Raw genomic sequence first — 27,805 nt, forward strand, 5'->3', positions numbered from 1 at the left:
TTAATAACTCCCAACCCACCAGCTCTAATTGCTACCACTACAGTTGTCTTAGCTCCTATGTCTTTTTACACAGTCTAATAAACCATCCTTAAACTAGCCATTATTCATTTCACATGTATGGCCTCCTGTTTCCTCCCTCCCCTCTCCTTTCACTCTCTCATTTATTTTCTCCTCTCTTCTCCTCCTACCAGTTATTTCACTTCCCCAAGCCCAACCTCCCACAAACCTTCTACCTACCACTAATCTTATTTCTCTTCCAATTTGACTAAACTCTCCTATTGCTAACTGTAAAAAAAATCCACAATTTTCATTGTTTTGTTATCTCCCATTTTTAATTTCTCCAAATCTTGTGGGAACCATAATAGAATGGAACCCATTCCTAAGTCAAAGTACAATTAAAGTTCAGGAAATTAGTACTGTTTCAATCTTTGATGTCAGCCAAAAGTGTACTTTGCAGCATCCGCAATGTGCCCAGTAATGATTCCTTCATTCCTTCTGCAATTTGTATTGAACATTTCTTTTTGTCATGACAGTAGACCATGTATAATAACTGAACATGTTTCTGTCTCTGACAGTCTTGGAGCTTTTCTCCCTAGACCTCCACTGAAAAGGGACACTTAACATGTCCATTTGGGCTATCTTAATAAACAAATGTAATAAATAAATATTTATACTACTCACAAACAGAATTAGGTTTGTTAAGTAATAGTTTGTTGTTGTTGAGAATTAGACTGTTCCTACACTGCCCAAGGATAACAAAGAAGAGAAACAAACTGGTTAACCACCCATACTGTCCAGTGCTTCAAGTATTATTTATTTATTTTATTTATTTTATATTTGTTAACCGGGGGTGTCTGACTGAGCCAAAAAGGCCCTTTTCAGCAGAGGCCTAGGGAGAAAAGCTCCACAAAGAAAAATTACAGATACATTTAGTTATTTAGACATGATCAGTATACACACAAATTACAAAAGACATGTTTTTACAGTGGTATGCGGCACATCAACAGATGCAGTGGAGAGAACAAGCAAAAAAATATTAATTTAAAGATAAAGGTAATTAATAGATTTGTGGTGTACAGCTGAAATTTGGAACACAGGTAGAATACATACATAGTACACAGGTACAGTACATACATTGTAGATTAGCCAGTGTTTGTGAATAAGAGTGAAAACTACTATCAAGTACTCTAGATTTAGTATGTATATGTTATACGCTTTCACTAGCCTGGGGAGCAATCATGGCACTGCCAACTTTGCTTGAGATGTTGCCTGATGAGGTCTTTAAAGGAGGCTTTGGATGATGAGTTTTGAATGCTAGTGGGGACAGAGTTCCATTTTTTAGCCACTGAACTACTATATAGCACATCTCCAAAGCTATTGTAGCTGTTGGTGACTTCTAGTAGTAGTTTGCTTGATGATATAAGAGGCCTTTTGGCTGAGTGATGTACTAGGTTTTTGAGGGCAGGACACTTATTGGGGAGGTAATAGATAGAATGACAGAGGCAGAGCTGATTGTAGATTAGGAGGTTGGGCAGTTCAAGCCAGTGGAGCTGTCTTAGTACAGTGATGAGTTCCATATGAGCAATTTGCAGCAAAGCAGGCAATTCTGTTATAGCAGGCTTCCAATTTGCTTAGTTCAGTTTTGTTGAGATTAGTCAGAATGGGAGATGCATAGAGTAGGGTGGATAGAAGTTGGGAGCGAGCAATGGCTGATCTTGTGTTGTTGGTAAGAAATGGTTTGATACGGTAGAGTGATCCCAGTTTGGCATTTACTTTTTTAATAGTTAAGTTGAGATGACTATTACATTTTAGGTGGGAGTCTATGGTTATTCCCAATAGCTTAGCCTGTGCCACTGGAGCGATTGGAGTAACATTTGTGGAGTAGATAGTGAATTGACTGCTATCAGTGTTTTTGTTAGAACTGGTTATAATCATAAGCTGAGTTTTCTTTGGATTGAGGATAAGTTGGGCTTTGGTAAGGTAGTTTCCAATGTCAGAGAATGCTAGTTGAGTTGTTTGCAGGAGGGTGGGAATGTTTTGTGCAGCACAGATTAAGGTAGTGTCATCTGCATAGTGAATGATAGATGCATGCTGTGTGGAGGTATGGAGGTCATTTGTGAATATTCTGAATAGTAGTGGTCCTAAGATAGAACCCTGTGGGACTCCTATAGTTATGGGCAGCTGAGGAGAGAGAGAGAATTTTCCCATTTCACAGCTTGGTACCTGTTAGTTAAGTTGCTTTGAAACCAGGTAAGAGTGGAATTTGATAGGTGATATTGGTTTAGTTTGTTTACCAGAATTTGGTGTGAGGCTGTGTCAAATGCTTTGGACATATCCAAAAAAAGAGTTGACACCTGTAGCCCTACATTTTTGAAATGGTTTACTGTGTTTGTGAAGCAGAGGAGGGCTGTAGTGGTAATATGGGCAGGTCTGAAACCATGCTGAGTAGGTGACAGGATGTTGCTGTCTAGGAGATAGTTTAGCATCTGGGTATGGATGCATTTTTCTAGGATTTTGGCCAGGGGGGAGGGTAAAGCAATGGGTCTGTAGTTATTAAGTTCAGTGGAGGTCCCGCCTTTATGTATGGGTGTAACATAGGATATTTTCCAGAGTTTGGGCACATAGTTTTCAACAACTGATCTGTTTATGAGAGTGGAGACTGGGATACCAATAGCGTCTGCTGTGAGTTTCAAGAAATAGCTGGGGAGTAGGTTGGCTGCTGTTGATGAGGTTTTTAGTTTGGAGAGCATGCTTTTGATTGAAGTGGTGTAAACTGTTTTGAGGGTAAAGCTTGTATTAGTGTTATTTGTGTTGGGGGGGGTAGTGAGGAAGGAACTGTCCTGTGATACTAAGGATAGAACTGAGTTCACAAAGTGGGAGTTGAATTGTGTTTCGATGGGAACTTTAATGTCAGGGGTGGTTGGTTTGGGAGTAGCCTTTTGGGTGGATTTTAGTAGCTGGTTTACATTTTTCCAAAATTTTGGGGGGTTGTGTTGGTATTTAGTTTGTAATGTTGTGTAGTTGGATTTTTTGTCCAGCCTAATGCATTTTTTTGCACGGTTGCACAGTTCTTGGTACTTAGTTAGGCTTTGTGTTTCTTTGTTTTTTTGATAGTAAAGCCAGGCAGTGTCTCTGGACTTGAGGATTTGTTTGGTTTCTTTACTGAGCCAGGGGTTTGTAGAGGTTCTAAACTTCATTTTGCGCAATGGAGCAACAGTGTCTAGGTGTTGTAGAAATGTTTTGTTGAAATATGCTACAAGCCTGGTCAAGTGGGAGGGTTTTTTTTTTGGGGGGGGGGGGGTCAAGTCACAGTTACAAAGTAAAATGTTGAGGACCTCAGGAGAGAATTTTTTTGTGTTTCTAGTAGATATATAGTTAGTGGTTTTGCATATGTTTGTTCTACTACATATAAAGTATATTATGTTGTGGTCACTTAAGGTGTCTGGGAGACTGCCTATGTGAGGGTACAATGTGGGGTTGTTAGTTAGGACCCAATCAAGGATGGATTCCTTTTTAGATTTTTTATCACATCTAGTTGGAATTTGGACTAGCTGCTGGTAGCCATGGAGATTTATTAGATTACTTGGTGGTTCTGATATACAGGTGAACCAATCTAGTTTGACGTCCCCCAGAATAAGGGTTTTTGTGAGTATGTGGAAGAACACCAGGATAAGAAGTCTTCAAGGCTAGCAGTTGTATTACCAGGTGGAATATAGATCGGAATTGTGGTGATGACCTTTTTAGGGTGAAGTTGAACTCGTGAGATAAGTATGTCCCAATTATTGGGGGAGGGGTAGGAGTTTGGTAATTGACGGACAGTTAAGTTGGACTTGTACAGTAAGGCAGTTCCACCCCCTTTATGAAGTGGTCTGTCTTGTCTAATGATATTGTAGCTGGTAGGGAGAACTTCTGAGTTAGCTATGTTTTTATTTAGCCAGGTTTCTATTAAAGCAACTATGTCTGGGGAGTAGTGTGCTATTGTGGCCTGGAGTTCAGGTATTTTATTTTTGATACTTCTAATATTAATATTTAGCATTAAAAGATGGTTGGTTTTGCTGCTGTTGTTGATTTGCCCAGGGATGAAGAAAGTGGGGGTGTTATGTTCTGACATTTGTGTTGGAGCAGTTTGTGTTGGACAGGATGGATTTGGGCCTGGTTTGGGGTGGATATCCCCGATTATGGTGAGCCTGGTATTAAAATGGTGATACAGATGCTGGTGTTTGGTGAGGAGTGTGAGAAAGTATTGTGTTTTTTTGGAGTAGGAATGAGAGCATATGTGTTTAGTTCTGAATTGGTTCGTTATGTAGTTCTTGAACAGTTGTGGAAAGATATTGTTATAATGTGTGGTGTCTGTATATGAGAGTGCATAATGTAGTGTTGTGCTACTAAGTTTAGGGATATTGCTAGACTGATAACTTGTAGTGTTGTAAAGAATTATGAGAAGACAGACTAGACTTAGTTGTGTGATAGTCATGCTTATAAAGTTTAAGTTGGTTCTAGGTGGGGGGTCTGAATAGGAATTATAGGGTTGCACTATATGTGGATGGGGAAGTAGTGTGGATGATGTAATAAATGCCTAGTAGAAATGAGAGTGATTGGGAGTATTTTGTGTGGAGCAAGTTGGTGTGGTATAATGTGATATGACTTGAGGAGCTGTGATTGGTGGAGGTGATGTGAGGGTGAGCTGTGGGTGTGGCTGTGATTACTATAAATGTAGAGGTAGTGGGTGCAGGAGGGAATAGGGGGTAGGGCAGGAGAGAGCCTGAGCATTAGTGAGGGTGAACAGAGCGGGGCAGAGCCCACCAAGACAAGAGAAAAAAGTATTATGTCACAAATCTGAACACTTTAAACAAATTCCTGAGGTCTAATGGCTTACCAGCAAGCAGAATGTAATTGCTGAAGAGCACTTGTGTCCTGGTGGAAGGCTAGAAATTTAAAGATGGCTCCATACACAGCAGGATTTTAATATAGACTTAGTATTGGGGGAGGGAGATAGCACAAAGGGTGTAAACCAGGTGGAATGGAAAGAAACCAGAGAGGCAATCAGTGGAAATCAGTGAAGGCCTCAGAGGGGGTAAGTAATAATTCAATCTACCTGTAATGTGAAGGAGAGAAGAGACAGCAAAGTTTATTAAGGTTGGGAGTGTGTCTTCACATTGACTTGCTGATTAGTAACCAGTTTGTGCACAGATTAGAGTAGGGAGATGCTTTAACAATGAAGGGTAATGTATAGAGATGCAAATAAAAAGGTGGGCCTCCAAGTGATACAAACTAAGGCAGAAAGCACTGAGAGGGCTGCTTGATAGTTAATTTAGTCACACGGATGTGAATTAAATGTATACTGTCTATTGGACAGTTAGGATTACTGTACTAGCGGTGGGGGGGGGACGACACAAGGCTACAGCAGTCAGTTTTATTAGCAAGCTACTACTAAGATATACTGCTAATGTAATAGCTTCACTCTCATAAAACATACAAGTAGAATGCCTGAGTGGACTGACCCTGCTCTTGAGGCTCAAAATGTATATCCTTGTTTAGTTTGCAGTACTGATTCCTTCTTATACTGTATGGGTGGAGTGGTAGCCACAGACTGCAGATTTGCTTGATTGTGCTCAGCAAGCAGAGTGTAATTGCTGAAGAGCACTTGTGTCCTGGTGGGAGACTAGAAATTTAAAAGTTAAATTTAAAATTAAAAAGAAAATTAGTTGGAGAAGTACACAGTCAATGTAAATATGACTGAGTAGCTCACTTTAATTTTTGTAGAAGTGTAGTGTACAGGCTAAATTATTTTATGGACTACATAGGTTAATTCTGCTTTATAGGATAAGGCATAGGCCAAATTATTTGAAGGAATAGATGATTTTGTTGGGAAAGTACACTGGAATGTGTATTCATATTTAGTTAAGTGGAGAAAGACAGTGATTGGGAAGCTTGAGGGTAGCAGACTACAGTAGATCACTTTAATAAAAGTAGCTACTCAGGTTCCAGTGTCACTCCATGCAATGACCATCACCTTTTGATGGACAGAGCAATGATGTTTTTCCACAAACAGATTGGGGGGATCTAGTCTAAATTAGCAGTGCAGGGCTAACGTAAGGTATTGGATACAGACAGGAAGTACAGCTTGGGGAACCCACTATTGGATATAGAGGACAAATGCAGAGTTTTTTTTTTTTTTTTGGAGAATGGTACAAACACCAGGTGAACAGTCAAATCAAATTATCTTTATCTATGTATTGCTCCTTGCAACCTCACTGCAAACATTGTATCCCCAAGCAGGAATGCCAAATTTAATACCAGTGCCAAGGAGTCAGAAACAAACAAAAAAAAAAAATCAAACCTTACCAGCTAGGACTTCCAGTATGGGGGTACATGAGTTAAGCAGTATCCCTCTGTCGCTCCTCATACAGTATTTTAAAGAAAGGTAAAAGCTTGGTGCATTATATGTATATGGCCTATAAATCAGTAGAACTGAGAAATGTATATATAAGTGATCCAAGCTGGGAAGCATGATTGTCCAAGAATAGTTTAAAAAGAGGAAGAGAGAGAGAAGAAAAAAATATGTTTAATGAAAGGGGAAATGAAGAAGGAGAGGTAACAATGAAAGATGTGTTTCTTAAATTCAGAATGATTAATTTTAAGTTAGATGAATACAAAAATAAAGACACTAATAAAGCAATAGGAAAAGTTAAAGAGAAAGTGAATAAGCATTCCAACCTCCTTTAAAGCCTGTTCCAGAAAAAAATAGATGTTGTAAGCCAGGCTTGAGGCTGTGGATGCAAAGGCAGAACTACTAGAAGTGAACTTAGTTGACCAAGAGGATAGGTCTTAGAGAAAGAATCTCTGATTCAGTAGAATATCAGACAGCAAATAAGGCAGAGATTGTAAAGCTTTTATGAAGACATAGTTGGCAGTGTGGAATGATAATCTGGAAGAGATACTCACTGAGATGGTGGATTGAACCTTGTGAAATCCAACAAGAGGTACTAGGATAACTCATTTGCCATTACCAATCTGCTTTGCAAATTATGCCATAAAAGAGACACTGCTGTCACAGCTTTGGTTGCCAGGCTATAGAATAACAAGTAGAGATGCCTGAATTGATGTTGTCCATGACAATTCAGCCCCTACAAGATATTGGTCAGTAACATTTGTACCAGTGAAGAGGATGTGCATATTAAGACTGCAGTATAGTGTCACACACTAGGCAAATCCTAAGATATTTCTCCCACAAAAGGAATAAGAAGAAATGTGTAAAACTTTTAAGCAAAATGCAAAACTTAACACCCATTGGCAGAGATGGGTACAATTAACAGAGGAGAATTGCAAAAAGGGGGGGGGGGGTTAGGGGAAGGTCGAAAGACAAAGGAAATCACTGATGCACTAAATGGTGAATAATGTACACAGTTCAGAACACTTATTTTAGTTCCACTGGAGAAAGATTGTTTATGGGGAGGAGACTAAATGTAATCAAAACAAATGTAAAAATAAGAAGTGGTGTAATAGTAATTTAAAAAACTGAAAATGCCAGCTTGGGCCTTCTCAGTTTGTCTACGTTAAACTCTAATGTATATAAAGGTTTTAAAGGGACACTGACACAGGGTAAAAGCATAGAATAAGCACTTGTTTCAACAAAAGAACTCAACAGTGAATATTTATTAGCTTATAAACTGCCTCTAAGGAAACAAAACTGTTGAACTAGCCTGGCTTTCACCAGAGGAAAAAAAAAACAGGACTTAATTCTAAAAAGCTAGACCACTTAAAATGAAACTACAATGCATATATTAAGTAGAATTTGTCAAAATAAGAGCTGACAGACTTTTAATCCAGTTGCTATAGAATCTGAATGAAGACAAATATAAACAAATAAATTGAAAGGATAAAACAAATATGTTAAACTGACAAAATAACTTAAACTGATAAAAATAACTGGAATCACATTAGAGCTGCTAGAAGTAATGTAAAATCAGTAAAAGCTAATAAAGTTTCAAAGGTAAGGGTGTGATCCACTGCAAGGCCTGGAAACCACCAGTAGATGGATTTAAAACAGGTGTCACAGATTAAAAAAAAACTCAACAGCTGATAGCAATTACATTTACAAAGTGCCTCAATCAGTCAGAAATCCTGAATTAGCTTGGCTGTTTTAGGATTTAAATCTAATAGCCAGAGCACTTAAAGAGGGGCGGCCACGGTGGTGCAGCGGTTAGCATTGCTGCCTCACAGCAAGAGGTTCTCTAGTTTTATCCTTTGCTGGGGTGCCTTCTGTGTGGATTCTGCATGTCCTCCCTGTGGTCGTGTGGGTTTCTTCTGGGTACTCCGGTTTCCTCCCACATCCCAGTAGGTGGACTGGACACTCTAAATTGGCCCTAGGTGTGAGTGTGTGCATGTGTGTGCCTTCTGTGGAAGGTTGGGTGCCAGGCTGGCGACTCGACACTGTAAAACTCCACTGCCAATCAGAAGCAGACAGGTGATCCGCTGTGGTGACCCCTAACTGGGAAAAGAAGAAGAAGAAGCCAGAGCACTTGAACAGCAAACAGCAGTGCAGCTATTAACTAGAAATTGTCAAAATAGCAGTTTAAATAGAGTGTAAAACATGTAACCCAGTCGCTAGTCAATAACATTTTAAATCAGGAGAAACTTGAAACATCTTACAAAAGAAGCCAACTGCCACTATTTCTCCACCATTATAAACCCCTGCAATCTCCTCTCCTTACCATAGCACATCTTCTCCCTATAATGTACTGCTGAACTTTATTTCTTACTATTTCCCATTTTCTGTCCTGTTCTGAAGCATGCATGTGTATCACCTGACCATATTGCTTCTCTTCATCCCTTCAGTATGCCATGTTATATGAACACAATCATTTTTCCTTGTTAATATGAGGTAGTATGGTAAATTCTGTTATATTGTTGTCTATAATTATTAACATCACTACCTTCACTGTATTATAAAAACTGCTCCATGGTGTAATCTGTGCAAATCCATTGTATGTTTACACTTGGGCTGAGCCTTAACTAGGTCTTCTTTGGATCAGCGCCCTACCCTGGCTAAGAAACCTAATTAAGACTGCGGGTTCGGTTCCCACACCAGGTGATTGGTTTTATTTTCCAGTCATGACACTGCAGTGCAGCATAGGTCGGGGGTACTACAGTCCTGAGTGTGCTGTCCCTCAGATGAAATGTTAAACCAGTGTCCCATCTGACTGAGTTGGCAGGTGATAAAGATCCCATGGCACTTATCAAAAACAGTAAGAGGGTTCTTTAATGAAATGTAATTGCAATACTCAAAAAATGTTTCCTTTTTACATGTGAACATATTTACATATATAGTATTTTATATTTTTTGTTTATCCCCATGCTTGTTGCCTCAGCTACAGTTTTATTTTTTAACATTTCTATCAAGACCTATTGCTTACTATACAGCACATTTACCCATCCTTGTTTCTGTAAAAACATAAACATGTAGCAGATATCTATTTAATTTTTCATCCATCTGTGCTGCAATATCCCCACAACATTTCAGTAAATGTCTTCTCCAGAGATATAGGACCAGATTGGAGAAGACTTGCTGTCTAAGTGCCTTTCACCTATGTGCACACTGGTGTGAGTTACTTACACTGGCAACAAGTCTATTGGAATCTGGACCCAGGTGTAAGCCTGGTTAAAGATATACCTTACATCAAAGTAAGTCACTTAATACTCAGAACAAGTCATTCCAAATTGGGTCAGGCTTGCTGATGAGTAAGTCACTTACACTGAGAGAAGAGAAGACTTTTAGAATCTTGACCTAGATGAAATTTTATAGTCTTTGTAGTCTAACCCAATATAAATAATATATATTTTAACCACATGTTTTGACATATCATCTCACACAAAATCTCTCTCCATTCTACTTTCAGATTTTCCATTCATCTGTACAAGATATTTTTACTTAGGAAAATGCATTTCTTATCCAAGTGCACATTAGTTTTATTGCTGTTGCGTAACTGCAAGCCCTTTTGTAATACTACACATAATAGATGATTCACAGATGCAAAAACAAATCATTAACCAATGAGTTGTAGATTTAAAATACATTTGATGATCAAGACTGTATTAAAGCCAGAAGGAAACAAAGTTAAAAAAAATAATGTGTTGGTCTAATAACAAAAAACACAAATAGTGAAACACAGATGTGATGTAATACCTCTTTGGACTGATATACAGTGGATATAAAAAAGTGTACACACTCCTGTTAAAATGCCATTTTTTTGTGATATAAAAAAAATGAGACCACAATAAATCAATTCAAAAATTTTCCCACCTTTAATGTGACCTATAACCTGTACAATTTAATTGAAAAACAAACAAATTTGTTAGGGGAAAAAAATCTAAAAAATAAAAAACATACTTTTCTTTTATGTGCTATAATACTTATAATACTTGTAACAACTTGTACATATGTAGTCTGTTCAACCATTTTTGCTTTTTGCCTGGATGATTTCTTAAAAGAGACCATGCTGACTTATTACATTTTCATTTATCCAACTAATAAAACAAATGTTCACGTTTTCTTCCACTTTTTCAGAAAAAAAAAATATTTTTATAAAAAAGAAAAACGTTTCCTGTAGAACAATGGGTATACAGGAACTGTAGTTTATTTATTTAATACAAAATGGCAGTGTTTATATATATCTCTTGAGATATCTTTTAAAAATCTCTGAATCAGCACTCAAGTCTGCCAAGTGTTTTATGCGCAAAATACACAGACCTATCCAAATACAGATATTCACACCTACTGGACTGATCATGCCTAAGGCCAAAAAAAAACATTTTTATTATTATTTATTTGACATTTGTTTACTGGGATAGTCTGTCTGGGTCAGAGAAGTATGTTTTCAGTGGAGGCTCAATGAGAAAAGCTCCAACAGCACACCATGGTTTACAAATGTATTATTGACAAAATAGAACGTCTTAGCTTTATACAGAGTAAACAATTCTAGGTTATTGTAGAGACACGGACATTACAACATTCAAACATGCAAGAAAAATATTCACTGTACGTACAATGTAATAGATTCTTTAGCTGTTAGACATAGGCGATGTGTACAAGGCATATTTTCATAGTATAAATAGTTGATATTTTCCTAATCATTTTTTTTATTAAACCAGTATTAAAAAAGTAGCTGCTGTGCTTCCTTGACCACATGAATATATACCTGCAAAGACAAACTCTGTCAGCCCTAAAGATATTTGACAGATTTATTTTCTTAAAACGTTTATTAAGCCTGTAACACCACTGAGCACAGCGTTACTTTTTAGGTGTAACCAAGGAGCAATGTGTGTTTGCATGACTTGCTTAGTATCATAGGCAGACAGAGGTGTCTAAACGTGTTCATAGAGAACACGTTTTTATAGGTCAACATACCTTTTATTGTATCAGACTTCCACAGTGACTAGTTTTGCACAATGGCTACTCTGTTTCTATATGATGTGGTATGACTATAATTAACATTTATTCAGTTACGCCACCTGGGCTCTCCTACTTGCTGGATAATGATGGTATCTTCATTTTCTGAGTAGTACACGTCACATGGTTTGCTTGGTTTCAGGAATCTATCAGAGAGAAAGTATTCCATTTTCATGATGCAGTCACCTACTGGACAAAGATGAACTACTTTAATATGAAACAAATGCTTCATTTATGTTTTGTTACAGATTATTAATTTACTTCCTTACATTCACTGCTTACCTTTTATTAACTGTCCTTTGCACTTTACCTGTTAAAAATCAAAGGTTTGTAACTACAGAATGACTTTTACTTTCTAATACATCTCTTTTGACCACTGTGACTACAGCTAACATGATATTTACTAGCTGCAGCTATCTCTCTTTCCTCTAACAGATTTTATGATAAATGCAGTTCTTTTGATTAGGCAGCAACATTTGTCCACTGATAATACTGATTTTATCCATAATTAGCATTGTTTATATGCTATCACATATAGTGGATATGTAATGGCAACATTTGGCAGTCATGGATACTCTCAAATTATCCATAGATTAAGTACAGAGTACTACTTTTTGGAGATGATCAATACTTATGCATGTTAAGAAATACAGTTAAATATTATGATTGAAATAAGTTTGCTGCTAAGAGGAACTTCATTGGTTTAAAAAGTGTTTCTCATTCATTGAGACAGAGCATCCTGACTGCCACAGGTACGTCAGTTGAAACTGATAGGTCCTTGAATGTGTTGCCATCTACTCTAACTCATAGGTGTAAAATCATAATCCTTGTGTATATTTTGGTTCTATTCCTGTTAATTTGATAGCCTGAATTAAAGTTAAGAGGCACTTTTAGACATATGCAATGTTGCACATGATGCATGGTGTTTTGGTTTTGCTCAAATTTGGAAGATAGTGGAGAATTTAGGGTTACCTTTGTATAATACTGTCTGAATATCTTCCTGGTGTCAATAATTATTCATCCTAAGTAAATTGTATTGTTGTAGTTAATGTTTTTCACTTATTTTGTATTGGATTGTAAACCAGAGTTACTTTTCTTATTAAACCATCTGTTATAGTACCTCATGCACAATGCAAGCAATAATGCCTGGCAGTTTAGGCATTACTGAGGAATAAAGAAGGCAGTATACACACCTGTGGAAGGTCCATTAATTTTGCTGTAAACACCAGCCCTGGAAGATAATATTGTACCTAGAAAAAATGTACTGTCAAATAGGTTTATATTTGTTTTATTATTAGCACATGCATACTTTTTACATCTTTTTTTACATAAAACAGTTCCTCTGTCTAGAGTTTCAAAGTTGCTGTAGGATGTGGGATTGCTGGGCAATGTATTTTTACATCCAAAGTATACATTCTTTAAGTATTTAATAATATATATCTACACACGCACACACTATTACATGTATACACACCTGGAAACGCTTACACACACATTTAAAGTCACACATACAAGTCCAACAATTACAGTGACTTTCTTGATATTATGTTAAAAAAATTATACAGTGTAAGTCATTGCAAACCAGCATAGCAATCAACTGCTCCCAGCTTTGCAAATTATCCCTGATTTTGCATATTCTTTTCATTCTGCCCCTTGAACATTTTCATTTTCTGATAAATCGCTGAGTATTACAGTCAGTAAAGCCTCTTGCTGAGAGAGTGAATAACACTTATTTTTAAAACTCATCTCTGATTTTAGGTCTTCTCTTTAATTTTGGCTTTGTACAGAATTATCTAGCAAGGAAGTTGAGAGGTATGCACTCTCTGTCTCCCACACACACAATTGCGTTATTTTTTTCTTTATATTTTTCCTTTTTAAGCTATGGTTAGTGAGGGGGAAAGTAAAAAGGCAAGTCCTTCCAGTTACTACTGCAGACACTTTTATTATGTGAGTTATTCTGTGTTTTCTTTTTGTTTACAGTTTTATTTTATGCTCAGAGAGCATAAACAAGATGGTGTCCTTTTGTTTTTCTTTTCTCAGTGCGTGCTTCATGATGGTTTCATGTTCTTTCATGAGGCAGTGGGCTCATTCTTTTCACTGAGCAATATCTGTACATTAATACCCTGTTGGAGAATATTTGTTCTCCAGTACAGTATCATTTAAAGATTTAAAGATTAACTCATTTTCTAATGATCTTTTAATGACTGGTTGACTTCTTAGAGATGTATCGCAACCAAGTCTTGTCACTTTGCATCCCCCTGCATGCTGTCTTGGTGAGCAGCTACTGATTAAAATGCAACAGAATTTTCAAAAACTACTTTAGACATAAGTATCTGTTAATGGAAAATGTCAGTATGCTTCTGCCAAAGTAAGACTTTTTATCTATTAATAAGCACGTTAAGGCCAAGGCTTTGGGAGATACAGAGGGATGTTTATTTGCAACAGCTGATTTTATTCAAGGTCTGTACCCTGAAGGCACATTTTCCTCAACAGATTATAGATAAAAAGAATAATAATTAATGTACAGTTCATGTGTAAGGTATCATTTCTCTTTTGTTTTCTGTCTTGATAAAATCAATTCTGATATCATGGATTATGCATACTATACCATACACTATTTTTAAAAGAAAACTTTACTTAAAGGGAGAGCTTGATTCAAAGAGGAATACAGTGTAAAAAACACTGTTTGATACATTGGAGTAATTTCACACAGTAGAGAGGTATTTCTGCTATGCCTCTTTCTATAGGCTGAAAATGCTATTACCAAATGTATCCATTACTTGGGGCTATTTGCATCAACACTAATAGTGTACTCCAGATAAAGATTGTGGTAAAAGCATTTCTTCTGTGCAAATATAATTTTCAGGCGTTATCGTTCACCAGTAATAGCTTCTAATAAGAAATATAAAAAGTCTAATAACTACTAATAAAATAGATTTTCAATTGTACAAACCCTTCTGCACAGCTCACAGCCCATTCTTTAAATAGACCAACTCAGCAATCACAGAGCATTGGAATAAAGTGAAAACTCAAGAGTTATATTACACATCAGTTTCACAGAACAACAGACTGCTATACGAATGTAAGTTTGAGTGTTTGACAAAGTCTGACCAAAAATTTGCAGTCAAAAGGTGATGGCAAAAGTATTCCTTGACCAGTTGTGTAACTACTAATAAACACATACATCTGGTATCATGTATAGTTATTTTATTATTTACAAACACTGTTAATATGCCAAGAGTATTTAGGTACACACTTGATAAGTTATCAGTATATTTCTGCTACAACTAAGGTTCCTCATCATAGTTAATAACATTTCTCTATGCATATTGTATTTATTTTACTTGCTAAAACTAAAGCTAAAGTTTCCATATTGCACACACAATAAGCCGCACTGGCAGCCCCTACCCCTTATTTTTTTTTAAATAAAGAACATAGACAAAGACAAATAAATGTTTGCTGTGTATTTTAAGATGAAGACCTACATCATCCAATTATTTTTGACTAAAGCTGGATTATCAGCTATATGTGGAGCTGAATATCTCCCTGCTGTATACATTTAGCTGTTCTGCAGAATGCACATGTTATTAAATACAGAACAGTGCAAGGGAAATAGAACAGAGCTGTTGTAGCCCAGAATATAATGAAGCAGCCTGTATACTGCCTCGAGAGCTCATATTTATTGAGGATTTGCATGAGTACAAAGGTTTACAGCATCTAAACCTTTAGAATGTTTATCAGAGGGAGCACCAGTACATTTATATTGAATAAAGTGAAATGGAGGGAACAGACAAAAGAAAATGAAGCAATTTCTGTGCTATGACCAGAGTAGAAACTGGCTTGTGAAATAAGGATGGTTTCTTGCACATATAAGTGGTGAAGACAATGAACAAGTATATGTTTTTATGTATTTGTGTACCACTTGATGTGTCTGCTGCGATGGTCAGTAGAAAACATTTTCTGTGCAGGATAAACACAAGTACAATATACTGCAACCTGAAAGCACAGCCAGCTAAGCTAAGGTGACTACTATATATCAAGTGTCACTGAACTGCCAATACACTAATTTAATTTTAGAGTGCAACTTGACATGTAACTTAATATAAATAAAACAATGAATTACAACCGGTGTGTAATTTGTTGAGTACGTTCGTATCCAGTAATTTAACTTATGCTAGTTGGAGAAGTGTGGCCTTAAACATCAGTGTGTTTTGCTTTATCTGATTGTCTTTTTCCTCTCATTCTGCTTTGTAATGAAATGATAATGTATTTTCACCACCTTACCGTACAGTAGATTTACTCCTGTAGCACAAAACCTCTTCTAAGTCTTTAGATATCTGTAGATGTTAATGTATCTTACTGTACTTTATTTTCTTTAATCTTTACTGTAGGTTCTTGTCCCAGCCTTAATGGTTACAGCAGGAAAAGACTCAGTGTTGACACCAAGTTTGTCAGCTGGAATGGAGAAGCGGGTAAGTCACCTGAAAAGACAGCCAGAAAGAACACCAGCTTATCATACATACCTACATCATGCACTTTATTTAATTATTTCTTTCTATGTACCATAAAATATAGCCTTACAACTCTGAGATTTTATGGATTTGCTTCTGAAGATCTAGACTTAAGGATCATGAGATACAAGATTTGTAAGGCAATGAGGCTACTTACAGTGCTTGTACAAAGTATGTTCACATCTAGTAGTCATTTGGCAGTGCCATAAGGAGAGGCAAAGAATGAGTCTCACTTGTGATACCTTATAGACACACCTGCATTAGTTCTAAATCCTGTATGTATATGTTCATTATCACTACATATGTTAAACTGCTGAGTAACATTTTATTTGCCAACTAGTTGCAGTTAGATATCAGAATTATGATGTTAATCCTGGTTAAGTAAAGAGATGGTTTAGACAATATCCAAGGTAGTAGTCATGCAAACACCTGTAATCATATCAGTGGAGACCTGTACCAACAAAGTATGCTGTACATCTGTAACTACAGCTTTTTAGTAATATACAACACAGACAAATTTCTGAGCTAAAGCAGTAAATGGCCTGAGCATAACCATTGCTCATTATAATTTTCAGTGGCTCAGCAGATAGTACACTTGTGCCTTTGATGTCAGGAAGATCAGATAGCTGGATGTTCGAATATCACAGCAGGTGCTAGAATTCATATCCCAGTTGTACTCTACAGTACAACATTTGGGAGAGGGGAAAAGCATTCCAGAGGTGATATCAGTCAGATGAGATGTTAAGAAGAGGTCCCATCTGCCTGAGCTGGTTGTAGCTTACAAAAATGATGTTAAAGGTCCTAAGACACTTTTCAGAAAGAAGAGGAGGGGAATTTCCCAAGTGTCCTAGTCAAACTTATCTCTCAGTGTAAATACTACCTCTAGTGTCCATTAAAATGGAACTAAAATAAATAATGTCATGGCCATGTTTTCAACTTTCCATGGTAATGTATATTTGGACATAAGATATCTAACTATATAAAACCACAAAAGTGACTTGGGTTAAAACTGAACTAAGAAAGTGGGCCATCTTTTTCTACTCTGTGCAGATATTGCCTACACCCTGTAAACAGATATTAAATGTCATGGTTGGTAGAGTTACGAAACTTCAAACAAGTTGTTGTTACCCATTATCTAATATTTACAATGTTAATTATGTACCCCAAAATCCTGGAGATGATCTGACTTTATTTTTGAAATTCTACAAGATGCAAACTTTAGCAACAGTCTGGATGTCCATATTAAGGTACATCTCTCAATAGTTATATTGCTAGAGTAAGTCTGGGCCAATATTTGTGAAAGAAATACATTACTGTGACTGTAAATATAAGTTTGCTTCCCTACCAATTTGTTTTAGTTTATACAAGGCTAGTAGTTGATAAATCAGTTTTAACAACTCATGAAATAGTCATTAAATAATCTTTAGTACTATCCATGTGTATAAATATATATGCCTAATATATGGGAATTTACCTGGTTTCTTGGTCAGAACATGAGAAGATCTACCTAATTTTATAGCCATGCAATGTCTGCTGATGTGGACTTGGGTCCACTATCAGAAGTTACACAGAATGTCTTTTGCCATTAGTTACTGCAACTAATGTGGCAGGGCAGGCGAGATGTCACATCCTGTTACTGATTTGTTTCTAGCATTTCAGATATTTAATACTGTTGTGCCCATTCTGCTACTTGCAAATACTTGTATGATTACGAAATTCCTGATCATATGAACTCATTTGGATGAAGTAATGTTATTAGATATCCTTATAAGTCTAAGACAGGTTGCACAGTCTGGCATGTCTAATAAAACATAGCAAAGGACAGCTACAGTTTACATATGTGTAGTATTTTTTTTTTAGTTGTGTGCATATGGGGGTGTAAACTGTTATTGATGAGTATTTAATATGCACCTGTCAGTCTCCTTCTTTCCACAGCAAACAATTATCCATCATCTTTTAACTCAAACCCCCGTGGTGAGAGATTTGGGAACACAGGTTCATAGCAACCTTAACTTTGATAGCCATGTGTCCACAGTGGTAATGAAGGCCTTTTGTGTTGCACATCTCATAAGTAAGGGCATCACATCCAGATCTAAGGATGTTTTAACTTCTCTGTACTCATCCCTCATTAGACCACTAATAGAGTACAATGCTCTCTTCTGTATGTACCGCACAAGACACCAGCAGCAGCTGGAGAGACCTCAGAGGTTTCTCACCAAGAAAATTCAGGGCCTTCAACACATAACCTACATGGACAGAATGAAGGCCCTGTCACTGTACTTTGTATCTTACAGGATGCTGGGAGGCAACTTGTGTCTGGCCTACAAAACAGTCTTGCATCCAGACCTAATGGAAATGCTGCACATCCGCAAGCCAAAGAAGAGAAGATTCACTAGCTCTAGAGAGCTTAACCTAGCCTGCAACATTAACAGGATATGCTGGAGAGACTGATATGTCTCCCAGACATTACCACTCCTCTGGAACAAACTCCCAGTTCACATAAAACAGAGTTCTTCAATTACCGTATTTAAGCGTAACATAAACAACTGGATGGGAGACTGTAAATGTACCCCAGAGGTATCACCTATGTCCCTCTTGGATAAGGGCAGTCACTGCTGATCAGAGACTCCTGCTGCAAATATGGGCAGTGCAACTTGGTCAAAAAGAGAACAAGGGTATAACATGTCTAGTCTTATAAAGGCCCTCGGGCCAATAGCCTAGTAACCTCATATGAATGTATAATCAAAATACAATATTATGGAACTGTGATAGCAATTTGTAAGGACAGTGGCCAAGATCCTCAGAATCAACAGCCAAACCACAAAGTGGCGGCCTGCCACTGTTGTCTCACAAACCAAAAGAGAAACTCATTTTGCAATCTGGAAGCATCCAGACATGGGATGTACAGCCAGTACTACATGACTGCAATTCCCAGACACTGAGCTATGAAACACATGCATCTTGTGAAGCAGACAGTGTGACATAGAAAGGGAAACACAGTGCTTGGGGTCATCCCATGTAAAAGAACAGTATTGTGATACACATTGCAGACATCACTGTTGATTGCTTATGGACATTAACCTTTATAATCTCCAAAGCTGTATGCAGCCTTCAGATTTGCCAGGGCTTGTAATTAAGCAATGGTTGTTTGCCACAGTAGTTGGCAGATATTAGGAGAGGAGTATTCTCTCCTAATTTGGATTGTACCTGCTTGCAGGACTTGTGGATAGGTATTTAATGAATACATTGGCAGATGAAGAGCAGCCTAGTTTTCAGCCACTGGAGTCCCAGGCAGACAACTGTATTCCCAGTATTGACTGTTATAAGCCAGTTGCATCTCATTCCCATGATAAATGTTGTCATTGTGGTGCAGGTGTTACTGATAAATTTGTTATTCCCATATAATTCCTCAGATTTAATCTTTATAGTAAACAGGGTTCACTGGTGCAAACCTTTGGTTTGTACAATGAGCTGACTCCCAAGAAATGATAAAGTAGCACCTATAAATAATAAATAAAAAAAATTATTTGTATTTTCCTTAAAATACAGTAACCCGTCATACCTCTCAACTGTCCAGATTTTCACGTCATATTTTTGGTCTATTCTTCATAACATTTGTGATTTTCTAGAAAATTGTTGGGATGATCTGACAATTGAAGTCACTAAATAATGACATACATTTGAGTTACAGACTTCATAGCCTTCAGAAAAATGTATGCTAGGACAAATCCTGATATTCTAGCAACTTTCTAAGTTTATATGAGCAATGCTTAAAATCTGTCCCTATTTTTGGGCCTTTGTCCCCCTAATTACACATAATGTCATTTAGTCTACACTTGTATAGACCTAAATGACAATAAAGTTACTTTTTGAGTTTCACTTTGACTTTGATTATGTCAGGCTTTGTACAGAAGTTTGCAATAAAAGATTGAAAGGCATGCAACCCATATACACGAGTTATTTAAGAAACTGATAATTGCAGTTCATACTCTGATTTCTTTCTGAATGCACTGCTGCAGCAGCATTTACCTAAACCTGTTTTGTTTGATCTTCATTAACTATAGCTTATACAGATCTTGTTATCTAGAGTATATATAGGCTTGTAGAACTGCTATGTGGGGTCACTGAAGACTGCACTGATCCCCTTCTTCATGATAAAGAGCATATCATCCAGTACTTTTAATATATCCTTCCCCTCTGTGACCCATATCCCACGTATACCGAGGGCTTGCACTGTTAGCACACATGATGTTTTTCATATGGATTACTGCTGCAGTAGCCTTAGTTATATCCTGGATAGGATACAACAGCCAGCCAGCTTACAAAACTTCAGGACACCTTTCATTCACCCAAAACATTAGTCAGATCGAGCCAAACTGACTAAAAAGACAAGTTTAGGTACCAATCTCTGCAGAGATGAACACTCCTCTGTGAACTTTTCAGGATCAACAGCAAATTAATGCTGTTCCATTGCTCTGGACATATATTTCTCCTCAGGGAAAAGCATTTCACATCACTTTTACAGTTGTTTAAACTAAGCTTTTGGGGAAAAACAACCACTTTAGCACTATGGACATGTAATTTTCTTGACCATCTCATTCCTTTTTAAAGACAATTGAACTTTTTTTACTTTTTTGGTGAAAAGTAGTTAAAAAGTGTTAAAAACTACATTTTCTGTGAAGAAACATTGTTCGTTTTACTTTGTTGGACTGGAGAAAGTGTTGGTGACTGATGTGGCCAAAACTCATTCCTCAGACTACTCATCTTTTTTCTTGTATCCCCTCTGGTGTTGTCCATACAACTACCATGAACAAGGGGTTAGCCACACACTCTGTGGCTGTTGGAGTCCTGTCAGTAAGCTACTCTTGTCAGTCATGGAAAAAGGGGCAAAGAAGATGCCCCTGCTTAGCCATAGTGTTGTGCCAACTCATTGGGAAGCTTTTGCTGGCAATACTGGGTTCATTTTTCCCAATGTAAACAATACTAAATATATATCTTCACCTGTGTCAGTTTTGCTGGGCAGGAATAATTTATTTGTCTTAGCTAAGGGTCTTGGGTAGAATATTGAGCCTTCTTGTAAGGTGGTTTCTGATAAAAGAAAAAGGGACTCCTCTTTCCCTGAACATGTTAAAGATGCAGAATCTGTAGGAGAATGTGATTGGACAAATCCAGGTTTTTCTCCTGTGGTTTCTCATCCAGATTCTGAGGGGAGTATGGTAGGAAGAGATTCACTGTCTCTAGGACTGTTTCCATCATGAGCTAATGTTTTAGTGGGAGAACACTGATGTTTCTCAGTCCCTTAGATAAATCTGTGGATTGCTAAAAGCGTCTGCAACTTTGATTTGTAGAATTCTGAATTGTCAATTTCATATGTTGAAGTTATATTGATTAATTGTGAAAGTATGAGGAATGTTTTGGCTGTAGTTTCCTCTTGTGTAATGTACTTTGCTCTGATCTCATTTCTTCTGTTTCTCAGGTCACATTGTTTGAAGTGTATTTATTACTCTGTAGCTAATGCTTCTAGAGCTGTTCCCGCTTTACTGTTTTCATGTGGTTTGAGTGGCTGCATTCTCAGAACCTCACTGAAGGTGTTAAAAACGACATTTTGTATTCTCCTTTTGAAGACAGATTTAGTTGTTGGACCCTTTACTGCAGATGTTATTAAAACTTTTGAGAAGAGAGGTAAATTGATTCAGGGAATCTCTCACATTTTTCAGTTCTCATTCTCTAAATTTTCCAATTGATTTTCTATTCCCTTAATCAGTTTCAGTAAAAATGAAAACAAACAGTTTCATCTGAATTCTAGTAAGCATATGTTTAAAAACTAATGGCAGAGACATTCCAAGAAGAAAGCTGGAACATCCCTGAACAAAGCATACTCAAACAAGGCAGGATGACTATATAATGGACCTTGTTTCTCATCCGCCCAAATTGACAGTCGTTTTTATCCCTTCCAGAAAATCTGAATCTTCATTTCTATTTGGCAACAGATTGTTTCGGACAAATGGGCTGTGAATGTGGTCCATCTAGGAAACCAATGAAAGTGGGAAGAAATTCCCCTTCTTCCCATCTGCCAGACCAAACCCGTCCATTAACTCCCTCCTGTCCTGTATAGAATGCATTCCCATGGGATAACGGAAGCAGTTCTTCCTTTCTAGTTAGGAAATGGATTTTATTCAAGAAATTGTTAGTGCCAAAGAAAGAATATTCCTGGAGACAAGTTCTGGATGTTTCATTCCAAAATCAATGTGTGATAATGTTCAAGTTCAAAATGTTTTCACTTCACAACTATTTACACCTTCTTCTTCATTTAAGATTTTTAGGAACCCTAGTTTTAAAAGATGCATATTGTCACATTCCTTTTCATCCATATTTCTGGTGTTTATAAAGGGTTTGTATGTTAGGATCACATTATCACTTGTGTGCCTTACAATTTGGGTTACCCAGTACTCCAAGAGTGTTCACAAAGTGTCCACTTCCAGTCATAGCCCATTGCAGGCTACAAAGTATTCACAGGTTTTCCATATCTGGGTGACTTGCTTATCTTTGCAAAGTCTTTTACAAAGTGTCAGGAATCTCTTGCTTGATTAAGAGATCTCCTACACTGTTTGGGGTTCCCAGAAAACAGTCAATAGTCTTTTTTGACTCCATCACACAAGATTATGTTCCTGGGATGGATGTCTATAAGACACCTAAGTAGAAATAGCTTGTCTTTTACAGGAAAACAATGGATCTGTATTTAGATCGATTCCTGAGTTTTCCACTCAGACTTCTGCCGCAGCAAGAGAGTGCCTCAGGAGACTGAATCACATAGCATTCATGATTCTTATAATACATTTTCAAGACTCCACATGAGAAAGATACAGTGGTATCTGAAGAATCTTTCACACCAGCATAAACACCCATTTGTCTTTTCAAATTCCATTTCTGGGATTTGTGAGAAGGGAATCACTTGGTGCAGATATCACATATCCCTGAATCCAACTCACCCCTTTTCCTCTAGAGCAGTTAGTCACTAAAGGTGCCTTGCACTTAGCTTGGGGAATAAAAGTGCAAGGTCTCTGGGACAAAAAAATAGACCAAAGCACGTAGACATAATGAAGAATGTTAGCTCTTAGAAATGCCTTCAAATCTATGAATCATTTGTGGTCCCCTGGACATCTTCAAGTAGTTCCTGACAATACCACAGTGATGTGGTATATAAATAAGCAAGATGGAACCAGATCCTACCCTCTTTGCAGACTAGTCCTGACACAATTGGATATAACTGTTCAGCACAATCTCACTCTGCAGGCCTTTTAAATTCTGTAAGAACTAAATTGAGTGGCACACAAGCTGGACAAAGGTAGCCCCTCATGATTCTCCCTTCTTTTGGAAATAGCCAGGGACAATTACCACAAGCTTCCACACAGCCTGGAGTTACTCACACAAGAACAGGGGTATTTGATTTATCCTGACTCTGAACAACCACAACTGACTGTCTGGAAGATATGGTTTTAATACCTTTCAAGCTCTTGTTTTCTGAGATATGCACCGTTTACTAAATGAGACTAAAAAACCTGCTGCTAGAATGTTATACATAAGTAAATGGAAGAGGTTTTCTAGCTGGTGCCAACAAAGCAACCAGCACCCATGCAGGGTTAGCATTTCTCTAGTTTTACAGTATTTCTGTGAGTTATTATTTCCTCTGTCAAGATTAATTAATTGGGCATTTCTACCCATTGATCCCTGCCTTTCAATGCATTCTACCTCCAAGAAGCTGGGGGATCCTCCTTTAAATCTTAATTTTGTTAGAAAAACTAACACTTACATTGTTTAAACTAGCTTATTTGGCTGACTTGAGGTTCTTAACATGGAAAACTGTTTTGTTGATTGTTCTTAATGCTGAAATATGAGTATCTGAGTTGCTAGCTCTTATTTGAGAACTAGTCCTTCTTGTATGATTAAAGTGGTATCCCAGTTTACTTTAAGTCAAACTTTTCATCTCTATTTTCTTTCCAAAATCCAAAAATGAGGCAGAAAGGATATTTCATACTTGGATGTCCACAGACAGTTCAGGTACTATCAAATTGGTCCTTTGTGCATGCTTTTACTAAGCACTATAAACTACATTCCTTCTCCAGGTCTAGGACAGGTTTTGCTTGGAACCATTATGCTGGGGATCCTGGGCTCTTCCCCCTGCATATCCCATTTTTTTAACCTATGGTAGTCTACTCATAGGTTCTGCTTCTGCTCTGGTGATCAGTATGAATAATATAGTACAGCTGTGTAAGTTAAATTGCCATAGTAGTAGATGTTCAAATGATCACTGCTGCAGTATTTACTCTGTCCCTTCAACTGCCTTGTTTTTTATGTGTTTTTTTATGTCAGGGTATGGAGAAGTATGTTTTCTTTTCCTAGCAATATTCTCTCAGGCCTCAGTCTCTCTCTCTCTCAGTTGACATGAAAGTTCTGAAAGGCTTGTACCCAAACCTATCTTTTTAGTCAGTTCATCTTGGGCTTACTAATGGTCCAGGTGCATGGATGGTATACTGAAGCTTTGGAAGCTGACTAGCTGTTATATCCTATGTAAGATATAACCCATATAGTTTAAGCTACTACATCAGTAATTATTCAAACATCTACTGTTATGGTAAGTTTATTTAAACAACTGTACTTTCTCCACTTGACTGCTACCAAATTACTACTGTATTAGTATTTATTCAGTTTCAAAAGTATAACCCTTTTGGCTGAATAGCTTCCACCTTGTGAAAATCTCTACCTTGATGTCTTAGAATAACCACTTAGTTTTCTTATTTAAAAAAAACAAAACAGATAAATTTCTTCCAGCAAACATTAAATATTGTCCCAAAATGATTGCTGTCACTTCTAGCTTACAGCTTAGATGTTTTTGGCTTACTGTAGTATCCAGCCATTTTAACTTACAGTTTTGAATTAACCCAAACCTTGTTTAATTAAAGAGGAGAAATCCTTTACTGTAATCCATTTGTAATATTTGCTTCCCGGTCATGCATGCCTTACATGAAAATTATTTACCAGAAAGCCTTTTAGTCATTTGGAACTGATCCATGAAACATATTATCTAAAAAGTATGCGTAGAATATAGATTGCTCAAGAAATGTTGTATCTATTTTCTTTTTTCTTTCTCATATTATAAGGTTTTGAACCTGACAAGGGGACACATTGAAGAGTGTGGGCACTGGACTCAGATAGAAAGGTAAAATAAAAGATTATTGTATGCAGTATATACTTGCTTGTTTATTTACTTACATTATTTATTTTAACTTGCTAAGAGGGGTAAGTACTGTTCTCGTGAACAATTGCTCAAGTCAACCGGGGAAGGAAAGAAAAATGCAAAGTTATTAAAATGATCTGCTACATAAATAATCAGGGAGGTACAACAAGTGATTACATGCATGCATACTGAGAAATAAAGTATATTTGTGCGCATGTAAATGTTATTTAGAGGTTATTTAGTCAGTTTGTAGTTTTGACTGTAGTTGACCAAACATAGAGGATTATAATCTAGTCTCCAACCATAACCAGTTTATTAGGTGTGTGAGATATTGACGCCAAGAAATTCAGCTTGATAGCAAAGCTCGAGAGATTAATCTCTGCATCTGTGATGAGAATTCATAATAAAAAGGTTATGATGGGTTACCCTATCATAATTTTTGTAGTGCATGGAGGTTTAGCTTCTCCAAGTGCTACTAGATACATAAGAAAGAAAAAGACAGTGTAAATCTTCTATCATCTTTCAAAGCTGGTAAAACACTTAGCCCTGTCAAAGAGAGAGAGAGAGACTAGGCAGGAAAGAAGTGCTTATCTGCAGAATAATATGATTAAAAGCTGTTTTATGTTCTGCAGCTATTCATTGCTGGCTGACAATGCCAGCTGTCATCCTCTAGCGTGTAATCAGATCTTAACAGCACATACATGTCTTTGATAAGCTTATGATAACTATTCCTAAGCACTGTTAAGGTCAGATCTTGCTGTAGGGTTGTGCTTGACAATCTTATCTTTTTTCTCATTTGGATCCCAGTTATGGCACTTTATGTACTGCAAATATATTCTTAATTTGCAGTAATACATAACAAATGTAGTGGACTACAAACATTGAACTGCTGTAGCTGCACTGTTGCATACATACAAATATTTCAAGCACAGGCATTAATTCCCTTCTAGTCTGCCAATATACCAAAATACTTGTGCCCATAATAAGTGTCCAGGCTACTCTTAAAAATATGTAAACTAGTACTTGCTTTAATGTAGTTTTGTAGCCTTTTCCATGCATCAGCTGCTCTCTCAGGGAACCAATTGGCATACTTCTCATTCCTTTAGAATTTTTACATATGCTATCGGATGATTCTATTCTACTTTTTGATAACCCCAGACATTCCCAGAAATCTCTAAATGCCCTGTATACCTGAATAAGATATCCTCTTACACTGTACAACTTTAGATATTTTAGTCTTTCATAATAACTTACATTTTCACATCCATGGATGTTCTTAGTATATTTCCGCTGTACTCTTTCCAGTTTACTCATGCGTGTTCTTATAAGGTTTCCATATTGTTATTCTGTACTCAATTAGGGTCTAATGTAGTTGACAAGCAATGACTGATTTCCAAGACTTTATACATCTTTTTAAATGAACTATAGTTCTATAACTATCCTTAACCAATTGAGTAATGTGATTAGAAAAACTCAAAGCTGGATCTACCCATATACTCAGGTCCTTAAATGAATATACAATTTCAGTCACTGTGTACTGTATTACATATTCACCTTTCAATCTGTGTCTCACAAATCTCATATGCTTAGTTTTTGATGAATGTATTAGCATATTATTACCTTGTCATTTAGTCAAGTTCTTTTGCAGACATGCCCTATCTGTAGCACATGTAATCAGTTTACCTACTTTCAGCTCATCTACATACAGACTGTAGAACACCTTAGATGAAAAAAGTAGGTCTGAAAAATACAATCTAAGCAAGTAAGGGCCTAGGACAGAGCCCTGTGGGAAATCCTGTCTATAACCAAGAATTTCACCTCTTCAATTGTTGTATGATACTTGCCATGTCCTATTTATAAGCCTTGCAACTATCCATCTTATCAAGAGTAAATCAATACCTAGTTATATATTGTTATAAAACATCATGTTACAAGTGGTAATAGATCTATTTTCAACATATGCATGTTGATGTATGGTATTAAATCCCAACCTTTCCAGTTCTGACAATAACTTATCTAATATTACATTCTCCATTATATTTCCACAACATGAAAGCAGACTTGAGTCTGAATGGCTGTGGGTTTGGCCTACTCCCTTTTCTGTTAAAGACAAGCTTAATAAGCACGTCTCCAGTCTTTAGGAATCTCCTCATATTTATATCACCTAGTAAATATTTGATATAATGGTACTGTAAGTTCTTGCTGAAGTGTTCTCAGGTCATTATTATTAATTCTGTCTTCTCCCTGTGCTTTGTTTGGATCCAGTTTGTGCAGATATATTTCAATATATAATCTATTTTGATTCCAGTATCTGAGGTAATCTCTATATCACTAGAACAACTTAACACCCCCTTTGTGGAGCCAGTCTGTTTTGTAATAGATTATATAAATATAGCTATTATCTGTTGTGTCTGACAATAAATGTTAGAATCTACACACAGTGTATCAGTGTGTATGACTTTACTCCTTCCACATCTTATATATCTATAAAATGTTTTCCTGTTATGCTAAATATCTTTATATAAATGTCCTTCAAATTTTTATTGCTCTTATCTCACACTATGTTTAATTTGTTTGTCCAGCTTGTTTATTTTAGTTTTCAAAGTTGTT

At 36.8% G+C, this 27,805-nt stretch overlaps 1 protein-coding gene across 2 annotated transcripts in view; it reads left to right on the top strand.

Moving 5' to 3' along the window:
- The window catches only part of EPHX2 (epoxide hydrolase 2), a 3,146,492-nt gene that overhangs the window by 3,051,922 nt on the left and 66,765 nt on the right, over positions 1–27,805 (top strand). Inside the window, exons 17-18 of one of the 2 annotated variants that reach the window (XM_044062350.1) lie at positions 15,841–15,921; positions 25,119–25,177. In XM_044062350.1, coding sequence (XP_043918285.1) covers positions 15,841–15,921; positions 25,119–25,177 — 140 coding nt within the window. The remainder of the gene's footprint in view (positions 1–15,840; positions 15,922–25,118; positions 25,178–27,805) is intronic. The other variant, XM_044062351.1, reaches the window with a different exon arrangement.

This window comes from Protopterus annectens, chromosome 2.part1 (assembly GCF_019279795.1).
Source record: "Protopterus annectens isolate FY-2018-M chromosome 2.part1, PAN1.0, whole genome shotgun sequence".
In the NCBI taxonomy this organism is placed as follows: Eukaryota; Metazoa; Chordata; order Ceratodontiformes; family Protopteridae; genus Protopterus; species Protopterus annectens.